Here is a 15,094-nt window from a genome sequence, read left to right as displayed (position 1 = left end):
TGGATCAGGGCTTTTCATGGCTATGTAGCTTATCCCTTAATATAATGTTTAGAGTTTGTCACATGACATCATGTGACAGATTGAATCGCAACAACGCACCAATCAGTGAAGCGTGTGGTATCTAGTGGTAATAATTCAAATTCTTCAAAAATCAAAACAGCATTCTTGGCAGCTCTGAAGAAAAGGCACTCTTTGCTGATGGAAGATAAAGATACAGGTGTGAGTGACATAAGTTATGAAACATTATAGCCAGCAAAAGAGTAGGAGAAGGCACATGAAAGCATCCCTCAGCTTAACCCAGCCTCCAGCTTGTCCGGTCCTTTCATAGATATTTTGCTGTTATGTTTAGAGTCTGTCACAGCAAGCCTGAATCATGTTTCTGTGTAAACTGCATGGTAAAATATAAAAGTAAGATAACTAGAAATTATGGAAATTAAAAAAAAAAAAAAAAAATCACCATTTGAAGACATCAATACTCAATGGGTTACTCAATAAATCTAAGCTCTGAAATAAATGGCTTGTCAGTCAATTTCAGGTTCATCACAGTTGCATGTGCATGCTAGCTTCACTCAGCCACCTATGCTCGAGTGGAGCCTCCCCGAGACACTAGGATGGCTCTACTCTCTCAGTTTTGTTAAATCAAAATTTTCTGAGCTTTTAGCCACCTCATACAATTTTCAAGATTTTTGTTTTTGTATTCCTGCTGTAAACTGAAGCATCGTAACATATAAGTCTATGGGGACCTGCAGTGGCTTTTTGTTTGTTTGTTTGTCTTCGTTTTTGTTTTGTTTTTGGCTAACGCAGAGGACGATATTTTAGTAACAACAGCTAAGTAGTTTTGGTGGCCAAACACAGTGGGTGTGTTGACTCATCTTCATAGTAGAAACGGACTTTCATGCATCATTTAGTAGGAACTCTTTCATGCATCATGTCAAACACTATAGGAACAAACAGCCATTCTGACTGTGTAGTTGAATTATTTTACTTTCCTTGTCACTGCGTTTGTGTTTAGCATGAAACAGTGTGTAATGAGTAAGAGTAACATTATCCTTTAACATTACATTATCTTACTGTAGTTAATAAATGGAGCAGAATAGAGAATGTCTCCAACTGCAATAATGCTGACTGACCAAACTGCAATATTCCATAACAGCAGTTGCAAACTGAAGATTAACATGGCACTTAAATCTGATGACTGGCTAAAATTTTACCTAAGTGACTTGGTGCTGATGAAGCATACATTATGAAACTGTCTCCAAAAAAAAAAAAATTGGATTGTTGCTTATTATAAACTTATTATATAATAAGCCACAATGGAAAGCACTTCAGTCCACCTTAAAAGTACAGTAGAAGGAGGCGGGACTAACAGTGACTATGCCCTTTTAGGTCTGGTAGGTGTGTCTCATGAGATGAAAAACACATGAAAGTCCAGCTCTTGTGTCTGTGAGCTAGTTCTTCCACTCTCACACACAACAGCCTCCTGTTTCTGCACCCCTAAGTGTGTGAGAGAGACAGTGCATCCAGCTTTCTGTGCTAGATCTTTTATCTATTTCGTCAACAACAAGCCTTATTAAACTTCTCCTCCCCATCTCACTGTGAAGTAAATATGGCAAACACAGCAACCAACATGCGGCTGAAGCTGCCGATCACCTGCTTCATCCTGGAGATCATCCTCATCATCCTCTTTGGGGTGCTGGTGCAGTATGACAATGAGACGGATGCAAAGAAGTGGCACGGTATGACCCATGGGAACCACAGTGACCATCAAAAGGACGTGGAACACAAGGACTATGAGAATGACTTCTACTACCGCTACCCAAGTGAGTATCCTACACATGTGTGATGGTTCAGGGTCAGGAGTGATGATCTTCTTTGACACTCCTTTGATTTGAAGTAACCACTTAACTGAATGATCTAGAAGGACTTCAGAGACAAATTTGTACAATGCTCCTTATAATGTCACGATTTTTTGTGCACATAACCTGTTACAGATTAGTGTAAAATCCTCCATGGATTTGAATTATTCCCATCATTTAATTATTCACAATTAATCTATCAGTTAATTCTGTATTTTGTTATATTTTTAACTGTAGTCCCTATATATGCTATTTACCACTATCTTGTTCTTTAGGATGTCACAATTTTAGAAGAACAACTGCAAACAGAAAGTGTGCAAAAACAATTTGACATCCTTATTAAAGGAGATTTTATTTGACAGTAAAAGTCTTTAATAAACCACACCCAACAGCCAAGATACTCCTAAAAGCAGACAGTAATGCTCAAATAATTAAACTACTGGGGGAAAAAAAACCTAATGTGACTGTAAGTTATGTTTGAACAAAAAAAAATTAAGTTTGAATTCTGGCACCAAAATGCTGAGGAAGTTTCAAAGTCTGCAAAATCTTAAAGTGGTTCTTTTATATTTATTGCCTTTTGTTTTGCATCATAGCCTCACTAAAATGTGCACTGACTTTAGGACGGTTAAATAATTCACTGATTGTTTTGTTGCAAAAATGTTCTCTTCTGTATTAAAGGAGAAAAAACTGCTGAGTTGCATTTCACTAACTCTCTTTTCCCTAATTGGATGAATCCTATTCATTATGAGTGAACATTTCATGGAAATGTCTTCCAGTCCACTGCTGGCACATAGAGGCAAATACATTGGTCCCTCTGTTTGGTAACTTGCTGACCAATGCAGACTGACAGTGTTAAAAAAAAATTAAATTGCTATGCTTCTTAGTGCATTCATAAAAGCCATGTTCTATCCATTTACTCATTGCATAAGCAAAAATATAGACTAGTGGTCAGCTTTATGCAATAACTTAAAATAATTGTAATTTCACTCTTATTATTTTTTTCATCAACATGAAAAGAATAATATTGGACACATTTTATTTATAACATATTTATAACATATAATCACAAAACTCCACCTTAATACATAACGTGACTGTTAAGATGGATCCTTGAATTAAGCTGGACAGAAGTCAGATCCTGTTAGCAGTCTGTGTGTAAGCATCTCTCTTTGTCTCTTTGTCTCTCAACAAATTAATCTGGGGAGGTGAATTCCCTCTTCTTTACATGCCACCCTCCTCCTGCAGGAAGCTAACGTGGGTGTTCATCCCGCCCTGCCCAAACAACTCAGTTCTGCGAAACTGCTCTGCAGCCGAATTAACATACAGGGTGTTGCAAGTGCACACATACGTGCTTTAACTGTTGAGCTGAAAGCAGACTAAGTATTTTTTCAGGTTTTATTTCAGTATTTTCATTGTTTATTCTCTGACTCAAATAGTCTTGAGTTGAAAAAGCATTTGAAAGCTCATCAACAATATCAGCGCTTCCAACATCTTTGCAAGTTTGATAATCCCAATTTGCTCTAAATCAAAGCACATCTTACCACTGTTCTATAACTATAACTATGCAGCAACATATATGTGAATGAAATAACATATTCCTTTATTTTAACACCAAAATACAGGAAACAATAAAGCCACAATCTAAACAAAAGTCAGCAACATTTGTTACATGGTTGTTATATGAATGGTCCTCTAATTTTTAAATGTAACAAAAAATACCTGCAGACTCATCATATTCCAATCAGCAACAGCTGTACTTTGCACTGAAAGCTAAACTAACAACTCGATTGTATCAGTTGGTCAGCATAGTCACTGCATTTTGACACATCAGTTAAGGTAAAACTACCCCCTGCCTCAAACAGTAAATTTCTAAAATAAGTACTGAAATAAAAGGTTCATAGTGTGAATGACATTCTTGAACGGGGCACCTTCACTGTCACAGGAGATGAAACAGTTCACCTTTTCTTTCTTTTTTTTTTTCAGACAGGGGTGTGTACACAAAACCAATGTCATGTACCCTCATTTCATGCTTGAGAAAAAATGTACAGTAAACAGAGTGGTTTACACGGTACAGAGCCTGTATGTATTTTATTACTGTCCTTCAGAAAAGTAACACAAAGGTTACATTTTTAAGCCATTATCACAACTTGTACTGTAGTTAAATGAAGTCCTAATGTATGCCATTTTGAAATCCAGTGAAATAAAATAGATCTTTCCAGGAACTTGTATGGCCAGTTTCAAACTAGAACATGATTGTGTAACCAAAAAACTGTAATTGAGGACTGTGTCATTGAGCAACTGCTTTTCTTTTTTTTCTGTTTCTTTTGCTGTCTGAACCCTTCTTGTGCAATGGATTACCTGAAGGTGAACAAGGCCATTAAATGAAGAAAGATGATGAAAGTTCATGTGGCTACAAGTTGATACCTTATAGTGCAGATAAGCATCCCTTATTGTATAAATGTACTGTGCAGATTCATTTAAAGATGGTTTAGAGGTTTCAGTTTTTTACTTTATTTTTTACAACTTTACTATAATAGTATGTGCTTACAGGTTTTTTCCCCAAAGAAGAACAAAATAAATGAGAGAAAATATCTCTTGAAATAAGCTCACTGTGGAAAAAGGTAAAGACACTATTAGTTATTACTAGAGCTTCACTAGAAATCAGATGGCGGTTAGGCTCCAACTCAACACAATAGAGCCTGATCCCAGCTACTGGCAGCAGCATATGGGTCAAAATAGCAATGTGGACACAGGCAATTGGTCCTGCCAATGGTGACAGCAGGCAAACCACAGTGTAATATTTAGTGTTTAACTATATGAGATATATAAAAAAGTTAGACAATACTGTCCCAAAACTGTGTGAAAAAAAATCAGCATATGAACAGAGTTCATATTTGACAGGAACCTGATGTTAACGTTAACCAAACTCATGTAAGCAGTCATTTGAAGAGTCTGTTTTCAGTGTCAAAGCCCTCGAGACACTTTGAGAGAAATTGATTAGTTCTTCAATTAACTGGTTGATTTTTACAATCTTTAGTAATTTATTTTAAAAAATATCTTATTATTAAATATTGCAAATTACCATGAATTTCCCCATTTTTGTTCATGCAAATTTTCAATTGTGATATAGAATATTATCTTTTATATGTTATCATACACTTCATCTGAGGTGTCTCAAGCCATTCATTTTTTTTTTGTTTTTAACTCATATCATCCATATTCTCTACATTCTGCAGGTTTCCAGGATGTACATGTGATGATCTTCATTGGTTTCGGCTTCCTCATGACCTTCCTGCAGCGTTATGGCTTCGGTAGTGTGGGTTTCACTTTCCTGATTGCAGCTTTAGCCTTACAGTGGGCCACGCTTATGCAGGGTTTCTTCCATGGTATGCATCACGGCAAGATTGAAATTGGAGTGGAAAGGTATGTGAAAACCACGCATATAGGAATGCACACACAAACAGTCATGCATATACAGAATATGCAAAATACATATTATATCTCTGTTTTTTCTTGACACTTAATCCTCTTAATTACACTTCAAAACAGGACACATCGAATTCATCCAAGCACATACACAAAATTTTGTTTCAGTTTAATTCATTATCCAATGTGTAAAATATAATAGCAGCTCAATGAGCATAGGCAAATAATTTAATAAAAAAGAAAAGCGTTTTAATGGATTTCACAAGATTTATAAACATCTTGCTCTTATTCTAGAGCTAGTATTGACTCCTGCCTGTGAATCTGGCCCCTTGCATACTTATAAATGGCAATCACAGTGTTGTTTTAGTGTTTTCTTGTTATAAAAAGGGGAACACACAGTGCTTTATGTAAAGTATAGGCGCTGGTGATTACTTTTGCAGTATTTGTGCATCATGGTTAAGCAATTCATACAAATATTATTTGACTTGACTGAATGCCCGTTGCTTAGGTGCATTTCCTGACTTTAAAGCTGCCTGAATACATTTTTTTGACCACCTGGGGGCAGTAAAACCTGATAATACTATCACCATTCGATAAATGCAAAAAAGGGTGAATATTCACTCCTGGTAGTCAGCGGCAGTTATGAGCGTTTTTGCTCAAAAAGTATAAACACTGAAAATATTTGTAAATGCTGAAGGTGTAAAGTATAAAGTGATACACCTTCAGCCAGTGACTGGGATGCTACAGAATGCGTCACTTACGGCAAATGACAAAATAAGTGCATTAGTAAGGATAAAAGATGTTTTGTTTTCTTTCTCTGTGCAATTTACTTTTGTAAAATGTCTTTTTTTTTTTATTTCTGTTTCCTTCAGTATGATCAATGCTGATTTCTGCACCGGCTCTGTGCTGATCTCATTTGGAGCTGTTCTGGGTAAAACAAGCCCAGTCCAGTTGCTTATTATGGCGGTGTTTGAGGTCACACTGTTTGCAGTCAATGAGTTTATCCTGCTGTCCCTTCTTGGAGTAAGTTACTGTAAAAAGATATTCTACATTCATGTTGTGAAAATATTTAATTATATATCTCATTTGTGAAAGAAAATTAGGGTAGAATAGGACCACAACAACTGAAAAATACTCAGTCTGATGACTTTGTACAATCTAAAATTCATGTGCACACTGTTTACCTGTATTTTCACCATTCCTTCTCCTGTCCTGTTTCAGACCAAGGATGCTGGAGGCTCCATGACCATTCACACATTTGGAGCCTACTTTGGCCTGATGGTGACTCGAATCTTGTACAGACCCAACCTGGACAAGAGCAAACACAGGAACAGCTCAGTCTATCATTCTGATTTGTTCGCTATGATCGGTAAACACAGCTGGAACTACCTTTCTGAAATACATACATTTAATTTTTTATTATTATATTAATAGTTTTCTCATTTAACAGTAACTCTTCACTGACGTGCTCCACCGGGTGCTTGCTACATGCTAAGTTAGCATGAACAGTCTGTTGAACGCGCAAAAAATTATATATGTATAGAAAATGTTGTCTTTTCTGTTCTGGTTCCACATAGGTACTCTCTACCTGTGGATGTTCTGGCCCAGCTTCAACTCTGCCATCACAGCTCATGGAGACGATCAGCATCGCACAGCACTGAACACCTACTACTCCCTGGCAGCCTGCACTCTGGCCACTTATGGCATGTCTGCCCTCACGGCTCATGATGGCAAATTGGACATGGTGAGGACACAAAATAATCATTTCTGATTTGAACTGTGACTTCCAAAATTAATTAACTTTAAGAATAAAATATATTTTAAAAAATGATTCACTGCTGTAGAAGTCATAATGAGTTCGCAATCAATGTAAAGGTGAGGGCGGGGTCATGACAAAGGAATGAAAGGGTAGAAGGTTTTTGCTTCCTGTTAGTAATGTCAGCTGATCAGGGTCATGACAGGGTTACTCAAGATTAAAACTGACAAATGTATCAGCTGATGGTACACTCGCCCAAAAAAAATGTACGCTAACACTCAGTCACATGTACTTGCTGTTAAGCCTATCTGTTAACAGTAAAAAGTCAAGAAGGTACATTCCTGCACTGATTCTAATCAAACCAACGAGGGAAATATAAACATCTCGTAAAACTGACAGAGGTATGCCACGTAACCTGCCAATAGTAAAGACAAACTAATCAAAGTGAGGAATCATTTTGTCTGTAGTGCATCAACATGTGAGAGACAGATTCATTGTCGTACAGTTCCGGCTGCTCAGAACTGAAGGTCTCATCTCATCATCTGTTAGATTTTTTTAAGCACTTTCTATAGATGGGCAAATCTATCCATTCTGCAGAACCTCAATGGTCAAAAGAGCATGTGTTTTTTTCAAAATTCAAGATTCAAGAAGTTTATTGTCATGTACACTGCAAAACACTGTGGTTATGCTGAGCAATGAAATTCTTACTTGCGACTGCCTTACACACAATTGAAATAAGTAACTAAGTTCAAATAAAATTTAAGAACAAGTATATAGAAAAAGTAAAAGTAAAAAGTGAAAATAAATAAATAATAAAGCAAGAGCAATATATACAGATATATATATAATATATACAGATGAAAAAAAAGGCAGGTAATCACAGTTTGATAATCAGTCAGTGGTTCAGTAGCCTGATGGCCTGTGGATAGAAACTGTTTTTTAGTCTGGTTGTTCTTGATTTTACACTCCTGTAACCTCTGCCAGACGGCAGGAGTGTGAACAGTGTGTGCTGTGGGTGGGTACGGTCCTTGATGATGTTGTGTGCTCTCTTTATTACCCGGGTATTACTAAGTTAACTGACTCAGCCACTACCAGGATTTTGCTGCTACACTATATTAACAAAAGTATTAACTCCTCTACCTTTACATGCATATGAACTCAAATGACATTCCATTCCTAATCCATAGGGTTTAATATGATGTTGAGCCGCCCTATATAGCTTTAAGAGCTTCAACTCTTCTGGGAAGGCTTTCCACAAGGTGTAAGAGTGTGTTTATGGGATTTCTTGGCCATTCTTCCAGAAGAGCATTTGTGAGGTCAGACACTGATCTTGGATGAGGAGGCCTGGCTCACAGTCTCCACTCTAATTCATCCCAAAAGTTTTCTGTCAGGTTGAGGTGCAAGCCAGTCAAGTTCTTCCACACCAAACTCTCTAACCAATGCCTTTATGACCTTGCTTTGTGCACTGGGCAGGCATGTTGGAACAGGAAGGGGCCATCCCCAAACTGTTTCCAGAAAGTTGGGAGGGTGAAATTGTTGAAAATTGTTTAGTATTTAGAAGTATTAAGAGTTCCTTTCATTTGAACTAAGAGGTTGAGAAAAACACCCTGCAATGTAATCCCTCCTCCACCAAATTTTACACTTGGCATAATGCAGTCAAATACCTGCCAAATCCAGACTTGTGCATCGGATTGCGACATGGAGAAGTGTCATTTGTCACTCCAGAGAACACATCTCCACTGCTCTAGAGTCCAGTGTCAGTGTGCTTTGCACCACTGCATCTGACACTTTGCATTGTGCTTGGTGATGTAAGGCTTGGATGCAGCTGCTCGGCCATGGAAACCCATTCTTTGAAGCTCTATACCCACTGTTCTTGAGCTAATCTGAAGGCCACGTGAAGTTTGGAGGTCTGTAGCGATTGACACTGCAGAAAGTTTGTGACCTCTGTGCACGATGCACCTCAGCATCCGCTGAGCCCGCTCACTAATAGTTGAGTGTGCAATATTTAGTAGTGGGAAAATTTTACAGCTGGACCACCTGCACAGGTGACATCCTATCACGGTACCAAACTGGAATTCACTGAGCTCCTGAGAGCGACTCATTCTTTCACAAATGCAGGTAGAAGCAGTCTGCATGCCTATGTGCTTGATTTTATACACTCGTGGCCATGGAAGCGATTGGAACACATTAATTAAATTATTTGGGTGGGTGAGTGAATACTTTTGGCAATATAGTGTCTCGTGGGTCCTTATTTGATCCTGCTGAGACCAAAAGAGTCTACACATTTTTTTGCTATTTTTATTTATGTATTCTCTGTTTACTCATTCAGCTTCTTCTTAGGTATTAAAGTTTTGGTGGCAATACTTTTATTTTGGTCTTTTTTTTTTGTTTTTTTGCACAACCAGGACCAAAATTTAAAAGCTGACACTTTATGAGCCCATAACTAGACAAACTTGACTAGCCTCTCCCCAGAATGATCAAAGAAATAGGACGGTCTGCAGCAACAGTTACAGCCCAGCAGCGACCTTTTCTTTACAGACTTACAGATATCTTGTATAAATGTAATGGAGTGAGTGCAGGATTGTACAGATGCATTATTATTCATTAGCATAAATCCTTCTGTCACCATGTTAGGTCCACATCCAAAACGCTGCCCTGGCTGGTGGAGTTGCAGCGGGAACAGCTGGTGAAATGATGCTGACTCCTTTCGGCTCCATGATTGTTGGTTTTTTGGCCGGCATCATTTCTGTTTTGGGCTTCAAGTACCTCTCGGTAAGGATGATTATGTTTTTCATGTTTAATACATCAATCAGTGAAGAATTTGTACTCGTGGGAGGAAGAACTATGGGGAAAGGGACAAAAACAGGAAACTAAAACATACATTTTCTGCTAATATTTCAAAAATACAGTACCAATCAACAGTTTGGACGGTGTCCAAACTTTTGACTGGTCATATATTTTTGACTGGGTCAGTACTGTATTTTTGAAATGACAATACCCCATCAGCCTTTTTAGACTGAGGTGTAAAAGCTAGAATTAAACAGCACCACAAGGATTTCACTTTTTCTCAAAAGGCTTTGGATAGAAATATTATCAGATGATGTCATCAGGTGAGTTTCATCCCCAAAAGTAACACGGCGACATAATCATCGAACTTTGTTTTCTCTCCATCAGCCCATCCTGGAGAGCAAGCTGAAGATCCAAGACACCTGTGGGGTTCACAACCTACACGGCATGCCAGGTGTCTTTGGTGCTATTGTAGGAGCAGTCACTGCTTCTTTGGCCACCAAAGATATTTATGGAGAAGGGTAAACATTTCTCTTTTTATTTGTTTGAAAAACAAGGAAAGGGGAAATAATCAGGTGGTGTGAATAACACTGATTATCTCTTCATTGTGGCAGACAGGGAACATTTTGTCCTCAAAGTGCTAGAAGTAGGGAAAAGTAGGGAAAATGGGCAGGCATAAGGATTTGAGTGAGTTTGACAGGGGCCAAATTGTGAAGGCTAGATGACTGTGACAGAGCATCTCCAAAATCGCAGCTCTTGTGTGGTGTGCCTGGTCTGCAGTGGTCAGCATCTATCTAAAGTAGTCCAAGGAAGCAACAGTGGTGAACCAGTAACAGGGTCACGGGTGGCCAAGGCTCACTGATGCACGTGGCAAACGAAGTCTGGCCCATGTGGTCTGATTCAACAGACAAGCTACTGTAGCTCAAATTGCTAAAAAAAAAAAAATGATAGATGATAGAAAGATCCCAGAATACACAGTACATCACAGATTGTTGTGTATGGGGGCTGCATAGCCGCAGATCAGTCAGGGTGCCCATGCTGACACCCTTTGTGGAAAGCTCCAAATCTATATCTGTGATCTCATTCTTTTGGTCACTACCCAGAACGGATGACAATAGGTGAGGGTAAGGACATAGATCGACAGGTTTGCTTTTACGCTCAGCTCTCTTTTCACCATGACAGACCAGTGCAGAGTCCACATCATTGCAGCCACAGCCCCAGTCAATCTGTCAATCTCCTACTTTCCTTTCTCCTTACTCGTGAACAAGATCCAAAGATACTTAAACTTGCCTCTGCCTATGTGAGATTTTTCTTGGCCTGCCACTTTGGGCCTTAACTAGAACTGTGCCTGTGGTCTTCCATTTCCTCACTATGTTCCTCACAGTGGAAGCTGACATCTGAAATCTCTGAGAGAGCTTTTTGGATCCTTCCCCTAAACCATGAACAATCTTTGTTTTCAGCTCATTTGAGAGTTGTTTTGAGGCTCCCATGTTGCCACTCTTCAGAGAAGATGCAAAGGGGAGAAACACTTGCAATTGGCCACCTTAACCCTTTCTCATAATTGGATTCACCTGTGTATGTAGGTCAAGGGTCAATGAGCTTACAAAACAAATTTTGTGTTCCAACAATTAGTGCTAAAAGTATTGAAATCAATAAAACAACAAGGGTGCCCAAACTTATGCACATGCCTAATTTTGTTTAAATAATTGTTGCACACTTTCTGTAAATCCTATAAACTTCATTTCACTTCTCAAATATCACTGTGTTCACCTGCTATATGATATATTTAACTGAAATTGCTGATCCAAACAACCAATGATTTATAAAGGAAAATCATGAAAATGATCAGGGGTGCCCAAACTGTTGCGTACCACTGTATTTTAGAGGAAATCACAAAGGCAGTGGGAAAAAAAACAGCTATACAATTGGAGCATTCACTGATTTAAACAAAAAAAGACATATAAATATGTCATTAGAGCCTTAGCAGTGAATTGGATATGTGATTTTTATTTTTTTTTTTTTAGAGAATACACAGCAATATATACAACTTGCAGATCATAAGTCATGTTCGACAATAAAATGTGGTATTTTCACAGGGTTTGGTTTTGGGCCCTGTATTTAATTTGTTATTTACTTTGTACACTGAGGTACATGTGCAGTGTCAATAAACTGTTAATAAAGCTGTTATTGTTCTGGGTAAAATTTGAAAACATTAATATAATTGGTTGAAAAAGCAATGTTAAAATTTCAATCAAAACAAGAAGTCACTGAATATGTATAAGACAAAGTTTAGAAATAAAATACAAATAGACAAAAATGACATATTGGTAGACTGAATACAAGGGAAATTGCCATTGCTGGAGTAAATAAGTAAAATTCTTGGGCGCTGTGAGTGATGAAAAATAACATGGAAATCATATAAAAGTTACATACGTGACAATTTTTTTTTGTCTCAATCAAGGCAAAGTGTGTTAGCCCAGAAAAGAATAAATGTTTTATACTGTATACGTGTAATGACAAACTTTAATTATTCTGCTGACATATGGGTTAATACATTGGAAATCACACACATGATAAATGAAATGAATTTAAATTAAATGCGAGCTTATTGATTTTTTTCCTTCTGTGCATACTTCAGTATGGAGGATGTGTTCCCTCTGGTGTACGATGAAAAGGTAAAAAGAACGGCAGCTTATCAGGGCGGGATTCAGGCCATCTCCCTTGCTGTCACTTTGGGCATTGCCCTGGTGGGGGGGCTTATTGTTGGTAAGTTTCATACCCTTCTTTGAGTTTGCTAAATCCTTTGATTTAATGCACTTTTAGAGTTAATGAGAGTTTAACAGAGTTTAACTTACTGGACTTTTTTTCACCTGTAAGTCACAAGATCAGAAGAAAGAAAAAATGTTACCATTTAAATGAAATCTCAACATTTATGATTTAATGTGCAGCAGGTCAGATCCAACAAACATAAATTTGTAAATCAAGAAACTAAAAAACTTTCATTGTCAAATAAAACGTTTTAACTCATTCATTTAGATGTATTTAGAAAAGCAAACTCGGTGTATTTACATTAAACTAATGTGCTAACACCCATCCATTACAGAGCACAAATATTTTATAATTTTTTTTCTCTGAACTAATGGCATGCATTTATCTGACATAATGTTGAGTACCTCTGAACATTTAAAAAAAAAAAGATTTCTACAGACTGCAAAACCCACTGAAGCATCATTTATTCCACAAAAAGAGCGATCCAAACACATAGCATTTTCATACATAATAGCAGCTGTACCTGTATGTGTACCTGAATGTGTAGTTTTGAGGATAATATTATTTTTCAGATGTGACAGAATCCAGCATAATTGTTCAAATATGATGTAAATTATCAAAAAATATATTTTAAAAAGTCTCATTACAAATAATCCTTCACTTAGGTTTCATTTTGAAGCTGCCCATCTTTGGAACACCTCCTGACAACTTGTGCTTTGAGGACAACATCTACTGGGAAGTAAGTTTGATGAATCTTTTAGAGACTCTTATCTCATATGTCCATAGGCAGGAACACTGTAACAGTAGTGTAGGCTACACAGAGGTTCAGACCTCCACCCCTGTAAAACAGTGCAGCACCTAATTTTGCCAGAAGATGGTAGTGTTGCACCAAGAATTAGATGTGATAGGTCGTACAGCTGTTCAACCACCAGGTGGCGCAAATTCAGCACCTTTTAAAAAGTACATTTACCCATTTTTTTTTTTTTTACAATCTGACTTTACATATCCCAGCATTAGAAATTCCCAACCTTCTGCTTACCTAAATGACACCAGACAATTCATTTGAATTCCTGTATTCCTCACCTAACTTCAATCTAAATATTTTTGAAAAAGAACAAAAGACAAGTGCATGTAGTTCTTGAAAATATCTGGAGTACAGTGACATACAGATACATAGTACCAGGAGACAATTATTGCCATAAAACCAATAAGCAGCTATTAATGTGTGCCTTAAAATGTGACAGTTAAACTGCATTTAGAGTGGATAATGGAAGGATTTTTGAGACCAGCTGAGGTCATGGAAGTCTAGAAACTCAGTTATCTCCTGCTCTCTCTCAGGTGCCTGGGGATGAGGAAAGTCACGAGGGCCACTTGACCAATGTGAGGACAGAGGAGATCGCAATGCCAGAGGCAACCGAGAAGCTCAACAGTTAGACACAAAAAGACACAGAAAGCCAGAGCAAAATATCCACAGTGAGGTTATAGCATCCTAGCATGTCAGACCTGCTAAAAAATTTAAAGTTACCCACATTGTACTAATGTGAAGTGCCAAACTGTGTGGTTTTAGAAGCCTTTTACTTGTTTTTACTCACTTTTTTACTTTTCAAAATAAAAAAAAGTCCAGTTGATATATACAGTTTCAACCACTAGATGTCAATCTAGAATTATCTCACAGACCTGTGAAAAAGCTGCATTCGCAAATGATGTGTCCATTTGTTGAAAGATGCTTTGTAATTGTTCCCTGAGCAGGCCAAGACATGGTTACAGAGTGACATTTTTGCAGCCAGTTCAAACCAAAGACAAACTATTAATGCTAGAAACCTGCAATCAGTTTAAAAAAAAAAACTGAATTTGAACCGAAGAAAACAAAGAAATTTTGTTTTTCAAATAAAGATTTTCATGCAAAAATGAATAAATGCTTGTTTTTTTTAATGTATGTCATACTTTAGGTTTGGGGTTTATTTACAGGTTTATTTTTCATATTACACTGTATATGATTGTTTACAATAGAAATGCCACTGTTGATTTTGTTGTGTAGATTTATATTGCTAATATGACAGACCTTTAAGTAAAATTTACATCTGCTATTTACATCTCATCTGCTAAATAGCTCAATTTATTGTTTGGAACAATTATATGTTGAGTGAAATCATTTTGGAATGCAATATTTAAATATTTTTGGCGAAATTAATATTCCAAATGTTTATTTTTTCTCATTTAATATTTATCCTAGGTGGCTGAACTTTATTGTGATTCGAGTGTCAAATACAATAAGAATAGAAACAAATAACATCCAGCTATTGATCAGAATAATTAAAAAAAAAAAAAGGCCATCAGAATAACACAGAAAAGTCTAATTCCCCCTAGCCTATTATCAGATTGAGTAATTTTATAGAATATGGTAGGGAGGCAAGTAGCTATGCAATCATGTGTGCTTATTATGATGAAGGCCAGTCATAATTAGTTATTTTTCTTGAAGACTTAATGACTGTGTAGCAAT

The 15,094-nt window shown here is 37.2% G+C and overlaps 1 protein-coding gene across 1 annotated transcript; it reads left to right on the top strand.

Annotated features, from left to right (window-relative positions):
- The first annotated feature begins 1,428 nt into the window (after positions 1-1,428).
- On the top strand, positions 1,429-14,506 carry rhbg (Rh family B glycoprotein). Its single transcript, XM_030749847.1, has 10 exons — positions 1,429-1,820; positions 5,093-5,279; positions 6,155-6,305; positions 6,504-6,651; positions 6,860-7,026; positions 9,673-9,810; positions 10,213-10,346; positions 12,464-12,591; positions 13,260-13,333; positions 13,933-14,506. Exons 1-10 carry the CDS (start codon positions 1,607-1,609, stop codon positions 14,026-14,028), a joined length of 1,437 nt encoding a protein of 478 aa, XP_030605707.1. The 5' UTR covers positions 1,429-1,606; the 3' UTR covers positions 14,029-14,506.
- The last annotated feature ends 588 nt before the right edge of the window (positions 14,507-15,094 follow it).

This window comes from Archocentrus centrarchus, chromosome 16 (genome assembly GCF_007364275.1).
Source record: "Archocentrus centrarchus isolate MPI-CPG fArcCen1 chromosome 16, fArcCen1, whole genome shotgun sequence".
In the NCBI taxonomy this organism is placed as follows: Eukaryota; Metazoa; Chordata; class Actinopteri; order Cichliformes; family Cichlidae; genus Archocentrus; species Archocentrus centrarchus.
The sequence above is the reverse complement of the archived record's forward strand: the minus strand, read 5'-3'. Positions and strand labels throughout refer to the sequence as shown.